At 40.4% G+C, this 12066-nt stretch overlaps 1 protein-coding gene across 3 annotated transcripts in view; it reads left to right on the forward strand.

Annotated features, from left to right (window-relative positions):
* SLC6A6 (solute carrier family 6 member 6) overlaps positions 1-12066 on the forward strand; it is a 64183-nt gene that overhangs the window by 7770 nt on the left and 44347 nt on the right. Inside the window, exons 2-3 of one of the 3 annotated variants that reach the window (XM_063121396.1) lie at positions 2640-2675; positions 7976-8041. The exons of 1 other annotated variant lie outside the window; for it this stretch is intronic. In XM_063121396.1, the coding sequence (XP_062977466.1) occupies positions 7987-8041 (55 nt within the window). In that variant the 5' untranslated portion in view covers positions 2640-2675; positions 7976-7986. The remainder of the gene's footprint in view (positions 1-2639; positions 2676-7975; positions 8042-12066) is intronic. One more of the 3 variants, XM_063121398.1, reaches the window with a different exon arrangement.

Raw genomic sequence — 12066 nt, forward strand, 5'->3', positions numbered from 1 at the left:
CTTGCTTTTGTGGTAGTACAACCTATTGATTGGATCTTGAAGTGACAGAGTGCTCTGAGGAATTAATCTTCAGCTATTCGCTGTTTAAACCATGTTAATTCTTATATTTGTTTTAAATTGGTGCAGTACACTTAAACATCAAATAAATACTTAAATAAAGATATCATTTGGAGAAACAGAAACATCTGAAAAACAGTGACAGCTATGCTCATGCAAGTTGTATCCTTAAGTGCAACTTTGAATAAAATTAGGGTATGAAAATCGACTTTTTTCTTGACTTGTGGCTTTGGTTATGAGAAAGTGTTGGTTTGCTGATTTCAGTGGAAGCGACAGCCTCATGTCTACTCCTGGTCAGCGAAACTATAACAAGGTTGTTTCCCATGGTCTCTGCTCTCTTGTATGTTGTTTAGGAGATTCTTCTCTAGAGTAAACGTCATAGTGGTTTTATACATTTAATAATTCAGTTAAGTTAAGATAGTTCATTAGGTAAGAGGGAATAAAACTAGATCTTTATTTTATTGTATTATTTTTGTATTATTATTATTATTGCTGTTATTTTAGTTTTATCAACATCACCACCATCATTTTCCACAATTGTTATTAATTCAGTGAGTTGGTCTAACAGCTAGTAATCCAGAGGTCATTCTGAGAGCTGCAATAGCTCAAAATATTTGAACAGGAGTAGCTTTTGAAAAGATAAGAAGAATACAAACAAGTTTGGTGCCAGTGTTTAAATATCCATAGAATAAGAAGTCAAGCCCAGTCCACTCTTTTCTGAAGCACAATTGTGTTAAAAGTATTCTTATTCTCTTAGTTTTATACACACTGCTAAGTTTATCTCAACAATTCTAGGTTTAAACTGGCAATGCTGATTTTAGAATTACTGAGAAATACATATCCCTTCCTGTAGCCTGGGAAAAAGAAACTGTATGTTTTTCAGTCACGTGCAGTCACCAGCAGCCAGTATAAAATATTTCAGTTTTAGCCTAGCTTGCACAGCAAAATTGCATATTTTTTAACAGGAGGCTTGGCGTTTTCTTTACAGGACCCTGTTCGAATCTAGTAAAGCCCTGTTTTATAGCAATTCAGCATGCATCCAAGTCATGATTTAGCTAACACTTAACTGTTGGAATACACTTTTGAAATTAGCAGTTAAGTCTTAGGGAGCTGCAGGAATGACTTGCTACCACTACATCCTGTGCTGGGAAGTGCAGCAGAGCTGTTTAGCTGTCGGAATAGTGTACATTTAGGAAGCATATTTTCAGTTGGACTGTTGGGACAGAAAAGATCCCTTGTTGCTCTCTGCTTCTTCACCACCTGTTGCAATACAGCAGAAATCCCCACATGAAACACCACTGTATCACATTGAAGTTCTCAGTCAGTATAGTCAGATCTGGTAACTATGCAGCAGAAAGCACCTGTTGTGGCACCGTACGGGTAGGAAAAATCCTAAAGGGCTGTGCCATGCCTCCAATGCAGGAGTTTATAAGATTGGACCATAGATCATTTGAACTCGTGAGACTTTAGGCTGGTAAGCAGAACTTGGGAATGACAGAGAACATTGTGGTAGAGTCCTGGCATAGTTGCAGACTGCAGGAGCCTGAAGAGAAATTTGGCACCTCAAACACAGCAGTCCTTAGTCTCTGATCCCAATTTCTGCCTTCCAGTTGATCCTCCCCTAACTTGGACCGGCTCCCTATCCCAATCCTGTAGAATTTACTGCAGTTGAGGAATGGAATGGAAGTGAAGGGAGTAAGTCAAACACCATTACAGACTTTCCCTGCTCCCAGGTCCACATTGCAGTTTAGTGGGTCAGACAGTGTATTCAGACTGGATTTGCAGAGTCAAAAGTACAAGTCTTTCTGAGTCACCTCCCCATCCTGGTAGGCCAGAACTTTTAATGGCTTCTAAGTCTTGTTTAAGGGAGGCTTGAGCATGGGACAAAAGACAGAACTACAGCTCAGTGGCAGAGCACATGCTGTGCCTATAGATGGTCCCAGGTTCAGTCCCTGGCATCTCTAGTTTAAAAAGGACCAGGTACACAGTGATGTGAAAGAGCCACTGCCTGAGCCTCCAAAGAACCGCTGCCAGATAGAATAGATAATACTAAGCTAAATGGACAAATTGACCCGGTAGAAGGCTGCTTCCGATGTTCCTAAGCTGATTTCAAGCTTTTCATTATCAAGCCTGAAAAGTTCAGAAGTCCCTGCTGTAGGCCACTGCGGACCTTTCAGTGCGAGAAAAGGGCTGGTAAACAATGGGGATCCTAGACAATGATCAGTATAAACAAATGTGGGGACGGGGAGGTGGGGCAGCCTTCCTCTCTTGCGCCAAGTAGAAAGGTGTTGGAACTTTATTTTTTACTCACACATGTTACCTTGTAATCTGTTTACTTTTGAGAGATGGTTGGCCAGAATATCATGATGGCGTATTGTATTCAAGATTAAAGTGGAAAATTAGAGGGGGGAAACTGTTTCTTGATAACAGAGTCTGCGCTGTCTTGAGTTTTTAAAACATTTGTGGGCTATTTAACTCTAGCAGGATTATGTTCATATTTCTTTCCTCCATTAGCGTCTTATTTTTTACTTTTTTATTTTGTTCATTTTATTTTATTTTATTTTTTTCTTTTTCTGAAACAGGAAGAGAAAATCCATTCTGGAGAGACTCTTCTTCATGTAAGTGTTATTTATGCTCGTTAATGAAAATAGCAAAATATTAGCAGTGCAACCCAAATATTCAGAATCCAAATGTTTACCATCTGCTCACAGAAAGAGAATAAACTGCTTGGGGGAAAAATGAGCTGCATTTATGCAATGATAAATGCTCAGTAACTTATTATCATTTTTGTTATATTTTGTTGTTGTTGTTGTTGTTGTTGTTATTATTATTATTATTATGGCAAAAAGCTGTACTGGCTTTTGCCATCATATAGGCCATGATGCTGCTCTTGCAGATTTTTAAGGAGGGCTAGAAATGCGTATGCAGATGGGGCTGCTGGATGGTGGATATCCATTTCCTCTTGCAACAGCTTCTCCTTGATCAAAAAGTCTGCACAGATCACCGCTTGTTGGATCAGTGCTTTGTCTTGCATATGGTCTCAATAAGAAAGTGAAGCAGGATTGCTGCCATTGCCATTTTACAGAACTGAGACACAACAGTTTGCTTTAATGTAGCCATAACTGACAATAACAACAACAACAACAGGAAGTCAGCAACTTCTGACTTGAGTCTGGAGACTGATAAATCATCAGTTTCATATGACTGTATGTAAAGTGCTATTGTCCTCATTTTAGAATTAGAAAGTGAGGAAAAGCAATTAATGCTGCAGTCCTGTACCCATACAGTATATATCTGTAAGCCCCATTGAACGCAATGGGGCATATTCCTGTGTAGACCTGCATATGTGTGTGCTGTAAGGCTACAATCCAAAGAGAGTGAGTTTTATTAAACTTAATGGGAATTATTTCTGAGTAAACATGCTGTGAAGTGCCATGTATGGGATTCGTCCAAGCCCATAGAATAAATCAGTGTAAGGGCTCAGCATAGTTTTCCCTGCTGCCAATCCTATGGTAAGAGATGCTTTGTTTTTCTTGGATTCTACTGCATAATCCAAGTTACTAGTTGCAAAATGTGTGTGTGCGCGTGTGTGTGTGTGGCCTCAGGTAGTATTTATATTTCAGGCTCTTTCTGTGATTTCTTGCGTTACTTGTTAACTACCTTAAAAAGAAGTGTAAACATTGACCATCCCTTACCCCACTGCAAATCCAGCAACAACAGCCAGTCTCCTGATCCATGTGTCACAGGAAGGCATCACAGTGCTCCTTGAGGTCTGCACTTAATGGCACAGTGAGTGATACACCCTGAGTGAATTAGCAAGAGTCCAACCACAAGGTTGTGCTAGAGAGCTAGTTCCAGCAGCTATCAGCTGTTCATGTTGCATTTGCATTTTACTTAGAGCAAATGGAGCATCAAGCTGTGGTAAACATTACTTTATGTAAACATTTCCACCCCTCTCTTCAATCAGAAAATCTTCCAGAACTCAATAAAAAACAAGACAGTGTCTGCTTTTTTTACAGCATAAAAGAAAATGACACAAAAGGAAAAAGGAACGGGGAAGAAAGAGGAAAACAAGTGATTTTTTATTTTATTTTTACACACTGGTCATAGATGTGTCTTGCTTACAATCTTTGACTGGTTGCAAAGAGCAACTTTAAGTGAGCCTGTACGTTTGGGTGCACCCACTGGGATTTGGGGCTCTCCCATCCTTTAAACAATAAAAATCATGTTGTATCACACATTGGGTTTTGAGTTTCCCTTCAATTTCGAAAGGCTTTCACCACGCAACATGGGGGAGCTGCCATTTTGGGAAAGACCCCTTGGGCACAGTGAACTATTTGCACAGTTTTGTGGACTGTAACTTTTGTGTTTGAGAACTCATAAAATGTGTACATTCAGTAAAAGATAAGGCTTCACTTAGCTTTAAGAATATTATTTTGATGAGGCAAAGTCAGCTTGGAGAGGAAAATTATGGCATTATTTTGTTGTATAGAGTCTTTTTTACATCACATTCTGTGTGTGCATTGTGCCTAACATAATGGAAAGCCCTGGAACATTAGCATCAGGCAAAAGTCTAATAAAATAATATGCTTTTTATTTTTTAAAAAAATCAACTATAATGCTAATTTGTCTTGGCATAATAACTGGTTCATATGTGGCAAAAATCTATGTGGTAACAAATGTTTCTTTGCTGAAATATTAGTTGAGATTTTAGAATAAAAAAGCTGAAGAATTAGATGAGCTTTTAGAATAAAAGCAGTGTGTGCGGTGCACCCTCTATATGTAATTAATTTTGAGTACAGCCGTTTGTACAGGCAAATTTGTTTGCAAACTTCCATTTCCTTTAGTCATGCCCTTATTTTGCATTTTAAAATAGGGAAATATGTGTGAGGACCTGCAAAATACTATGATGGGAGAGGAGGCAGGGAAGAGCTTTCTCCTATTGCCATGGACCTTTCCCCCATAACTCTCAAAGGGCGATGATGATGCAGGTAGAGAAGGAGCTCTTGTCCCTTGTCTCTGGAGAAATATGAGTTAGCCATACCATAGGCCACACCAGTTCTCCCCAACCTGATACCCTCCAGATGTGTTGGACTGTGACTTCCATAATCCATAGCCAGCACATCTGGAGGGCACTAGTTTACATTTTGACCACTAAACTAAACCACAGAACTGGAGAATAGAAACCCCCTTTGTGCCATTCCCTACTACTGTGGTGTTCAGTCCATTTGCATGGACCACCTTCTGGAAGACAGCATGCATAAGGACCCACTTGCCCCAACTGATTTCAGTTGGCGAGGAGTTTCCACAAAGCGGCAGAGCGCAGATTGACCCACTCACTGCTACCTCTTGATCCAGGGTCTTCCCAGCCTGGTACAGCTGATAGCAATGGTGGTTTTAGCAGCCGAGTGCAGGGACATTGGTGAGCAAAGGGAAGGAGTGGTTAGGGTTCAGACATTGCAACGCATAGAATAGTAAGCTGATTGGAGAAGGAGAACCTGGAGGCTTATTCCTTTTTTTGCCCAGTAGTATTTGCAGCTGTAGAGAAAGAAACTCTGCAACTCAATCAGATGCTGACACTTCCAAGTTAAGAGGAACAGTCCTACGGAACCAGGCCTCCACTGAGTCATTCTACTGCAGTGGTTTGCATTAGGGTTTCCGAGATAGAGGGGAAGAGAGACTCACACAAATCCCCCCCTATCATCAAGACAGGGTTCCCCCAGTGGGCAATGGAAGAGTGAGCATGCACCCTCTCCTCTAGCCTAGCTCCAACCCACATGTGTCCTGGTAGGGGCTGGATGATGAGCTGCAAGGCAGAAGGGGAGGGGGAAAGGGACTTTCTGTCCACTCACAGTTCCCTGCCCAGAGTTTGTGGTCCATAGCGGTTGTCAGGTATCCTACAAAGGGAGCTAGTCCTTCCATGTGGACTACACACATAGTAACACATTGCCTATTTATCTGTCTCTCTGTATCTATCTATCTATCATAACAATACACCAGTAGAAGTGGGTGGGGGAGTTTCCACCCTGACCACTGCAGCCACTATACTTAGTTTGCTTGTAGAGCCTGCCACACTGCTTCCACCGTGTTTGACTTCCCCACTAACCTGATGGAGCACTCCAGAGTGGAGATACTTAGAAACACTCAGATTCTACATTCCATTCCAGTACGGTTGATGGTTAGGCATGTGTTTATTGAAGGATTTTCCTTCTTCCCTTGCACCTGCTCTACAAGCCACCATTACCACTGAGCCACTTCTTTGCTAAGGACAGTGACCTGGAAGAGGAAAGAAAGAAGGAGGTTGGAGGGGGCCCACCCTCTTTCCTCTTGCTTTCTCCAGCCAGCCAGAGAGAGAGAGAGGGGCGCGCGCGCTGATCTCTGGCCAAGGCTAGTAGCAATAAAACCACATCTGTTCTGCCTGCACTATGGGTACTAGCTACTCTTGAGCAGGCTTTCCTAAACAGGCCAGGCAACTCCAGGAAACCCAGATGCAGAGATAACATGAAACCTCAGTCCCTGGGCTACTTTAAACTACAAGACAGAATGTCTCCCTCCTTCAGGTGGTGGCGGGGTGGGTAGGGAGGAATGCCATGGGAAATGCCATGCCCTGATTAGCACATTATCTGAGCAAAACCGCCTGCCTACATGGACTCATTAGCATGCCAGGAAGAATGTCCCTTATAATGTAAAGGCTGGGAGTGGATGGGGAAGTGTTGGCTTGAGGAAATGAATGCCCCAAGGTGTGCTTTCTCTGACCCCCCACTCCCCTCCCATTTAGACCCTTTAAAATGCAAGGAGGAATGTCTTCTTGTGGTTCAAAGAACTAGAGATAGCAAGAATTAGCTCAGGTATGCATTCTCTAAGCCTAATTCCCCTGTAGCCCCTCTATGTGAACAGGGCACTTTGGAGAACCCAAATTCAACTAAGGGGATACATATGCAGAAGCAGGCTAGCATGTGCATCATTTCTGGGTCACAAACTACCTGTATAAATTGAACATGAATCCAAATATACACCCAAATGCACCTAAACATACACAATTGAATGCATTGGGATGAAAGCAATACAGTGCAGATGGGTAGTAATTGCAACTGAATGTGTGTTTGGATGAACATGCTGGTAACAGGAGAGCAAATTCCCTCCACTTTGCCTAGCCTCCCCCACAACTGTGAATTCTTTTCACAGGTCCACACACAGAAAAAGGCAGCGGGGTGTAACAAAACAACAAAAGTAGGACTGACATATGAATAATAATAATAATAAGTCCAGTTGTACATGGGTATCCCATTTATGTACCTATTCTGGGCTGCATACAGTACATACAATGTTTGACTTTACTGTCTGCTTATCATGCAGCACTGTGGTGCTTCTTTGCTGCATCTCTATATAACCTGTGAAGGCTCACCTTTCTTTCTCTTCATAATCCTTTTAATGTATGTGGCAGCACTCTGACTTCTACACCATGGGTCTTAAGATGGGAGTTAACTGAGCTGAATATTGTCAAACTCTCAGGCTTGCTAAAAAGTCTGTTTTATGCAGTCATTTTGGAAAGTTATCCAGTTCTTCAAATTATTATTCTTATTTTACATGACAAAATAAAATCCTCTTTGGCAGTGTTTATTTTGAGGAAGCGTGTATGGCCCTGAACAGAAATATTTTTAAAAGTAGTTCTGCCTACATTTCCCAAAGATCATGGAGCTAGTTTGTTTAGACAGAGTGAATTCTCAGAGATTGACTTTTGTCAGGATTGTATCTCCAGATATAGTGAAGCGTATGGAATATTTTGGTTATTTCTCAGTATGGAACCCTTTGCTCATTGCCATCACCAATCTCATTTGTATCTGTAATGCTAAGAAGGAACCATCTTACTGTGATCATTTTGCGACAAATACTACCATCATTCATTACTTTCTATCAGTGCCTCACCCTATGGAGGAACCAGCACTGCCCATCCACATTGAGGAGGGGACAGACGTTCCAACTGGTGAGTGCAGCAAAGGTGGGGATGCTTGTGAAATGGGAGGGGGAGGCATGTTGGTACATGGAGCTTGATGCCTCGTTTGTGTTTACCCATATCCAGTGTTATCCGTAATATTACTCTGTTTTCCTAAAAGGTGTTACGTTGGCATTGCCAGTACTCAACTGATTAACAGAACAGTTACACCATGGCCAGTCATCTGTTATGCCTCTGCTATACACTAACATATCAATATATCCAGAGTTGCTGGCTCTCAGAATTTTATTGCCAGTCTAATGAATGTAGGCATTTCTAGGGATACAGAGAATGGGTACAATCCAGATACACTTACGCATATGGTCTGATATATTTGAAAGGGGCTTAAGAATGAGTCATTCTGCATTGCTCACACTATTTAAAAATATTCCTGCAGAAAGTACATAGTTCTCTTGACTAAATTTTAACACATTACCACCTATTCTACAGTCTTTTCTGCAAAATTAATCACCTGTCGTAATGAACAAATGTGTGGGGGTACAAGAATATAGCAAAACCACAAAAGACTAAAACAGAAAAAGTGAATGGAAAAAGCTATATACCTGTCAGAGCAAGGGGGTTCGATCCTCCTTGTGCACATATAATGCTCCTCCATGCAACTATCAATCTTGATTGGTCTAGGGTCTCCCCCACCCCCCATATGGGAGAGCTCATTTATTTATTTATTGCATTTCTGTACTGCCCAATAGCCAAAGCTCTCTGGGTGGTTCTTTGTATGTATGCGTGTGTGTCATTTTGCACATGGAACCCTTTGTCATGTGCATCAAATGCACGGATGGCATGAGAAATAGCCACCAGGGGTGGGACTAGCCCATCTGGACATGCAGTCCCCCCCTCCCCAGTGTGTGCTTTGCATGTTCCTGTGGAGGGTCTGAATTCTAACAGCCTAACATAAGCAGAAGGTACATGACAAAATGAGCATGCTTAAAACCAAGAGGATTTCCTCTCCTACAAAGGTCACACTTGACATTTGGAACTCGCTTCAATTTGGCCTAGCAGAATAATTTCCAGTGAAACAGACAGAAATTGTGATCTTAAATCACTCTTGCATTGCTCCAAGAACAGGACCCTTTGGCAAGAAGGGCTCATACTTTAAAAGCCTATTTTAAGCTGTGGGTATAATCATTTTATGAGTTGGAAAGCTTTCTTTCTTTCTTTCTTTCTTTCTTTCTTTCTTTCTTTCTTTCTTTCTTTCAAGCTAAAACAGAAATGACCCATCCTTCCATTAATGACTTGGCATTGGTCACTGGATAGGGAGCGGGGACAGGACTTTCATACAGAATGACAGTAGACAACAGAGCAATTGTGACCAGTCGGAGAGGCCCTATTAGCTTGCACCCTTATGTTCCTTGCATAGATTAGGTATGTCAACCCGTGGCTGCTATAGGCTGTGTTCAGAAAACACCTTAAACCATGGCTTTAACCATGGTGGTTAAACCAGAAAGCCAGGCTGTGTTCAGAAGACACCTTAAACCATGGCTTTAACCATGGTGAATAAGGTTTTTTTGCTTTATTCACTGTGGTTAAAACCATGGTTGTCTTCTGAACACAGCCTGGTTTTTCTGGCTTAACCACTATGGTTAAAGCCATGGTTTAAGGTGTCTTCTGAACAGGGCTATAGAGGGAGGGCACAATCCTGGGGCTTTCCCATCTGGTCTGCCCCTGCCACTGAAAGCCTCCATTGATGTAACTCCTCCTGCTGCCTGCTGTAGATTAATGCCTGTGGAAGTATCCACAGGCATACTGGAGGCCTGCATGGTAGGCGCATCCCAGCTGGTGGAGCTCTGGTCCACATCCAAGGCATCCTAACCATCTTTGGATAACTCTGAGGCGGTTTGGATGGCTGTGTAATAGATCATTACCTTACAGACAGTAATATTTTGCTTTTAGCAGGTCCTCTGCTGCCTGAACCTCAGAACTGGTATTTTAATGGCTGCTCCATTGATGTGCAGCTCCAGCATTGTTGCTATTGGGGCATTTTGTAGGACTGAAGAATGCAGACAAGCTGTTCATTGCAGCTTTGCCACTTTTTGAAGCACCAGAAAAGCTTCGTTAAAAAGAAGAGAGAGAGAGAGGATATTTAAACCTTCCCAAAACTACAGAAAAACAGCAAAGTGAAAAAATTGACCCTGCTACAGTGTTAATGTGGCCCAGTTCTCAATCTTACAGTTAGAACTGGTGCATTTTGTTGTTGTGGCTAAAACACAGTATTTTGTGATTTTGAAATGAATCACAGTACTTCAGTGTTCGATATTTCAGTCCAAAACCCATGTTCCAAAAATTCCAAAAGATTAGTTGGAAATAAGGAGAAATATAACAAAACCCAAAACCTCTTGAAATTTGCCTAACCTCTTCATGCCTTTAAATTCTTTATTTATTTCCCCCAAACTTTTGAGGGTTCCATAAACTTATGTTAAAAGGAAAAAGCTGAGATTCTCACCCTCACCTCATCAGAATGACTGGAAATTACGAATAGAGGACAAACACTAAATAGAATTAGACATGTGATAAAAATGAGAGCTAGTAAAATATCTGCTGACATACAAATCAGCTGGAATTCTTTAAAAGTTACCATAGAACATAATGCTACATTTTGTATGGGTGTCATATGACACTTAATTGGCTTTATAATGGAATGAGACAGGTTTTTTTTCACCCTGTTGCCAACCATAATTAGACAATTCATTAATTTCTTTATTGGTTTCAGTGTTTGAAATCTGTAATGTGCTTTTTTAGTGGATGACAAAGAGTGTTTCCCCCTTTCACTTTATTTCATTAATGTTTAACTTTTGTATCACTAATCTGTTTTATCTTCCCTGATCCAATATTGTAGAATCTGGTTCTGTTTTAAACACTATAGAATAATTCATTGTTATTTAATACTGGACCAGATTCTTTTGTTTTAAATCTGGGTTAACTCCATTGAAATCAGGTGAGAATAATATCAAGATGATTGGAAACATTTTTGACTTCCTTTAAAGCTGCAGCAAAGTACACAAAATTTGTGGTGACTTTAAACTGTTGTCTTCTCCCTCCCCCCTCCTTGTCCACACTCATACACAAAACACACACTTTGCCTTCTTTCCATGACTTTTAAGCAAACTGGAAAAAATATACATTTAATTTTATAATTCACCCTTTTAAGGCTTATTTTCATTCTAGTGTTTTGTTTCTGTAAAAGATGTTGCTGTGGCAAACATAGCTCATTTCCCTATAGGTTTTTTGATATATATCTATATATATATAGATATATATAGATATATACACACCCTTATGAAAGAGCAAACGTTTTCCACTTGGTCATAATTTCATTTTCTGGCTCATGGCAAAACAATAGGAATCCAAAAGCAAATTGTGTATACTTGATGATAAAGTGACCATAACAATCGGTATTTATTAATTTTGTTAGGATTGGTTGATTTGTATATTTGTATGGTTCTGCATGCTTCTGGAGTGCAAAATGCCTGTGTCTAATTAACACAAACTAAATATAAATAATGGGGCATCAAAATCCTGATCTGAAATCAGTTGGAACTGATAGACGAGATAAGAAATTGAAATATTTTCTTCCGTTCATCAAGTTCATCGAGTTTTGTCGATAGCTTAGGATAGGCTTTCTTATTGCAGATGTTGTGCATTCTAATGTGCAGAGCATGACATACAGAAATGGGCTGTGTGTTTGGTTTCCACAGAGAATTGAAATGCTTATTTTAAGCATTTATCTGATTTTTCTTAAGCATTTATCTAAAAAATTTTTGCAACAAGATTAAAGCAAAAAACAAGCACACATGCCTGCCTTTTCTTGCATCTGATTGTCAATACCATGCTGTAGATAATTTTCTTCTTTTAAAAACTAAGTTACTATGAAAAGGGTTAGGAACTATTCAGGGAGACTTTCATTTCAACGGCATTAAAGATAGCTGGATTTAATATGATTCCAAGTCACTGCAGCTGAATGTCTGGTATTCAGTGATTCACATGAAATATCTGAATCA

The sequence above is a fragment of the Elgaria multicarinata genome, chromosome 3 (genome assembly GCF_023053635.1).
Source record: "Elgaria multicarinata webbii isolate HBS135686 ecotype San Diego chromosome 3, rElgMul1.1.pri, whole genome shotgun sequence".
NCBI classification, from domain to species: Eukaryota; Metazoa; Chordata; class Lepidosauria; order Squamata; family Anguidae; genus Elgaria; species Elgaria multicarinata.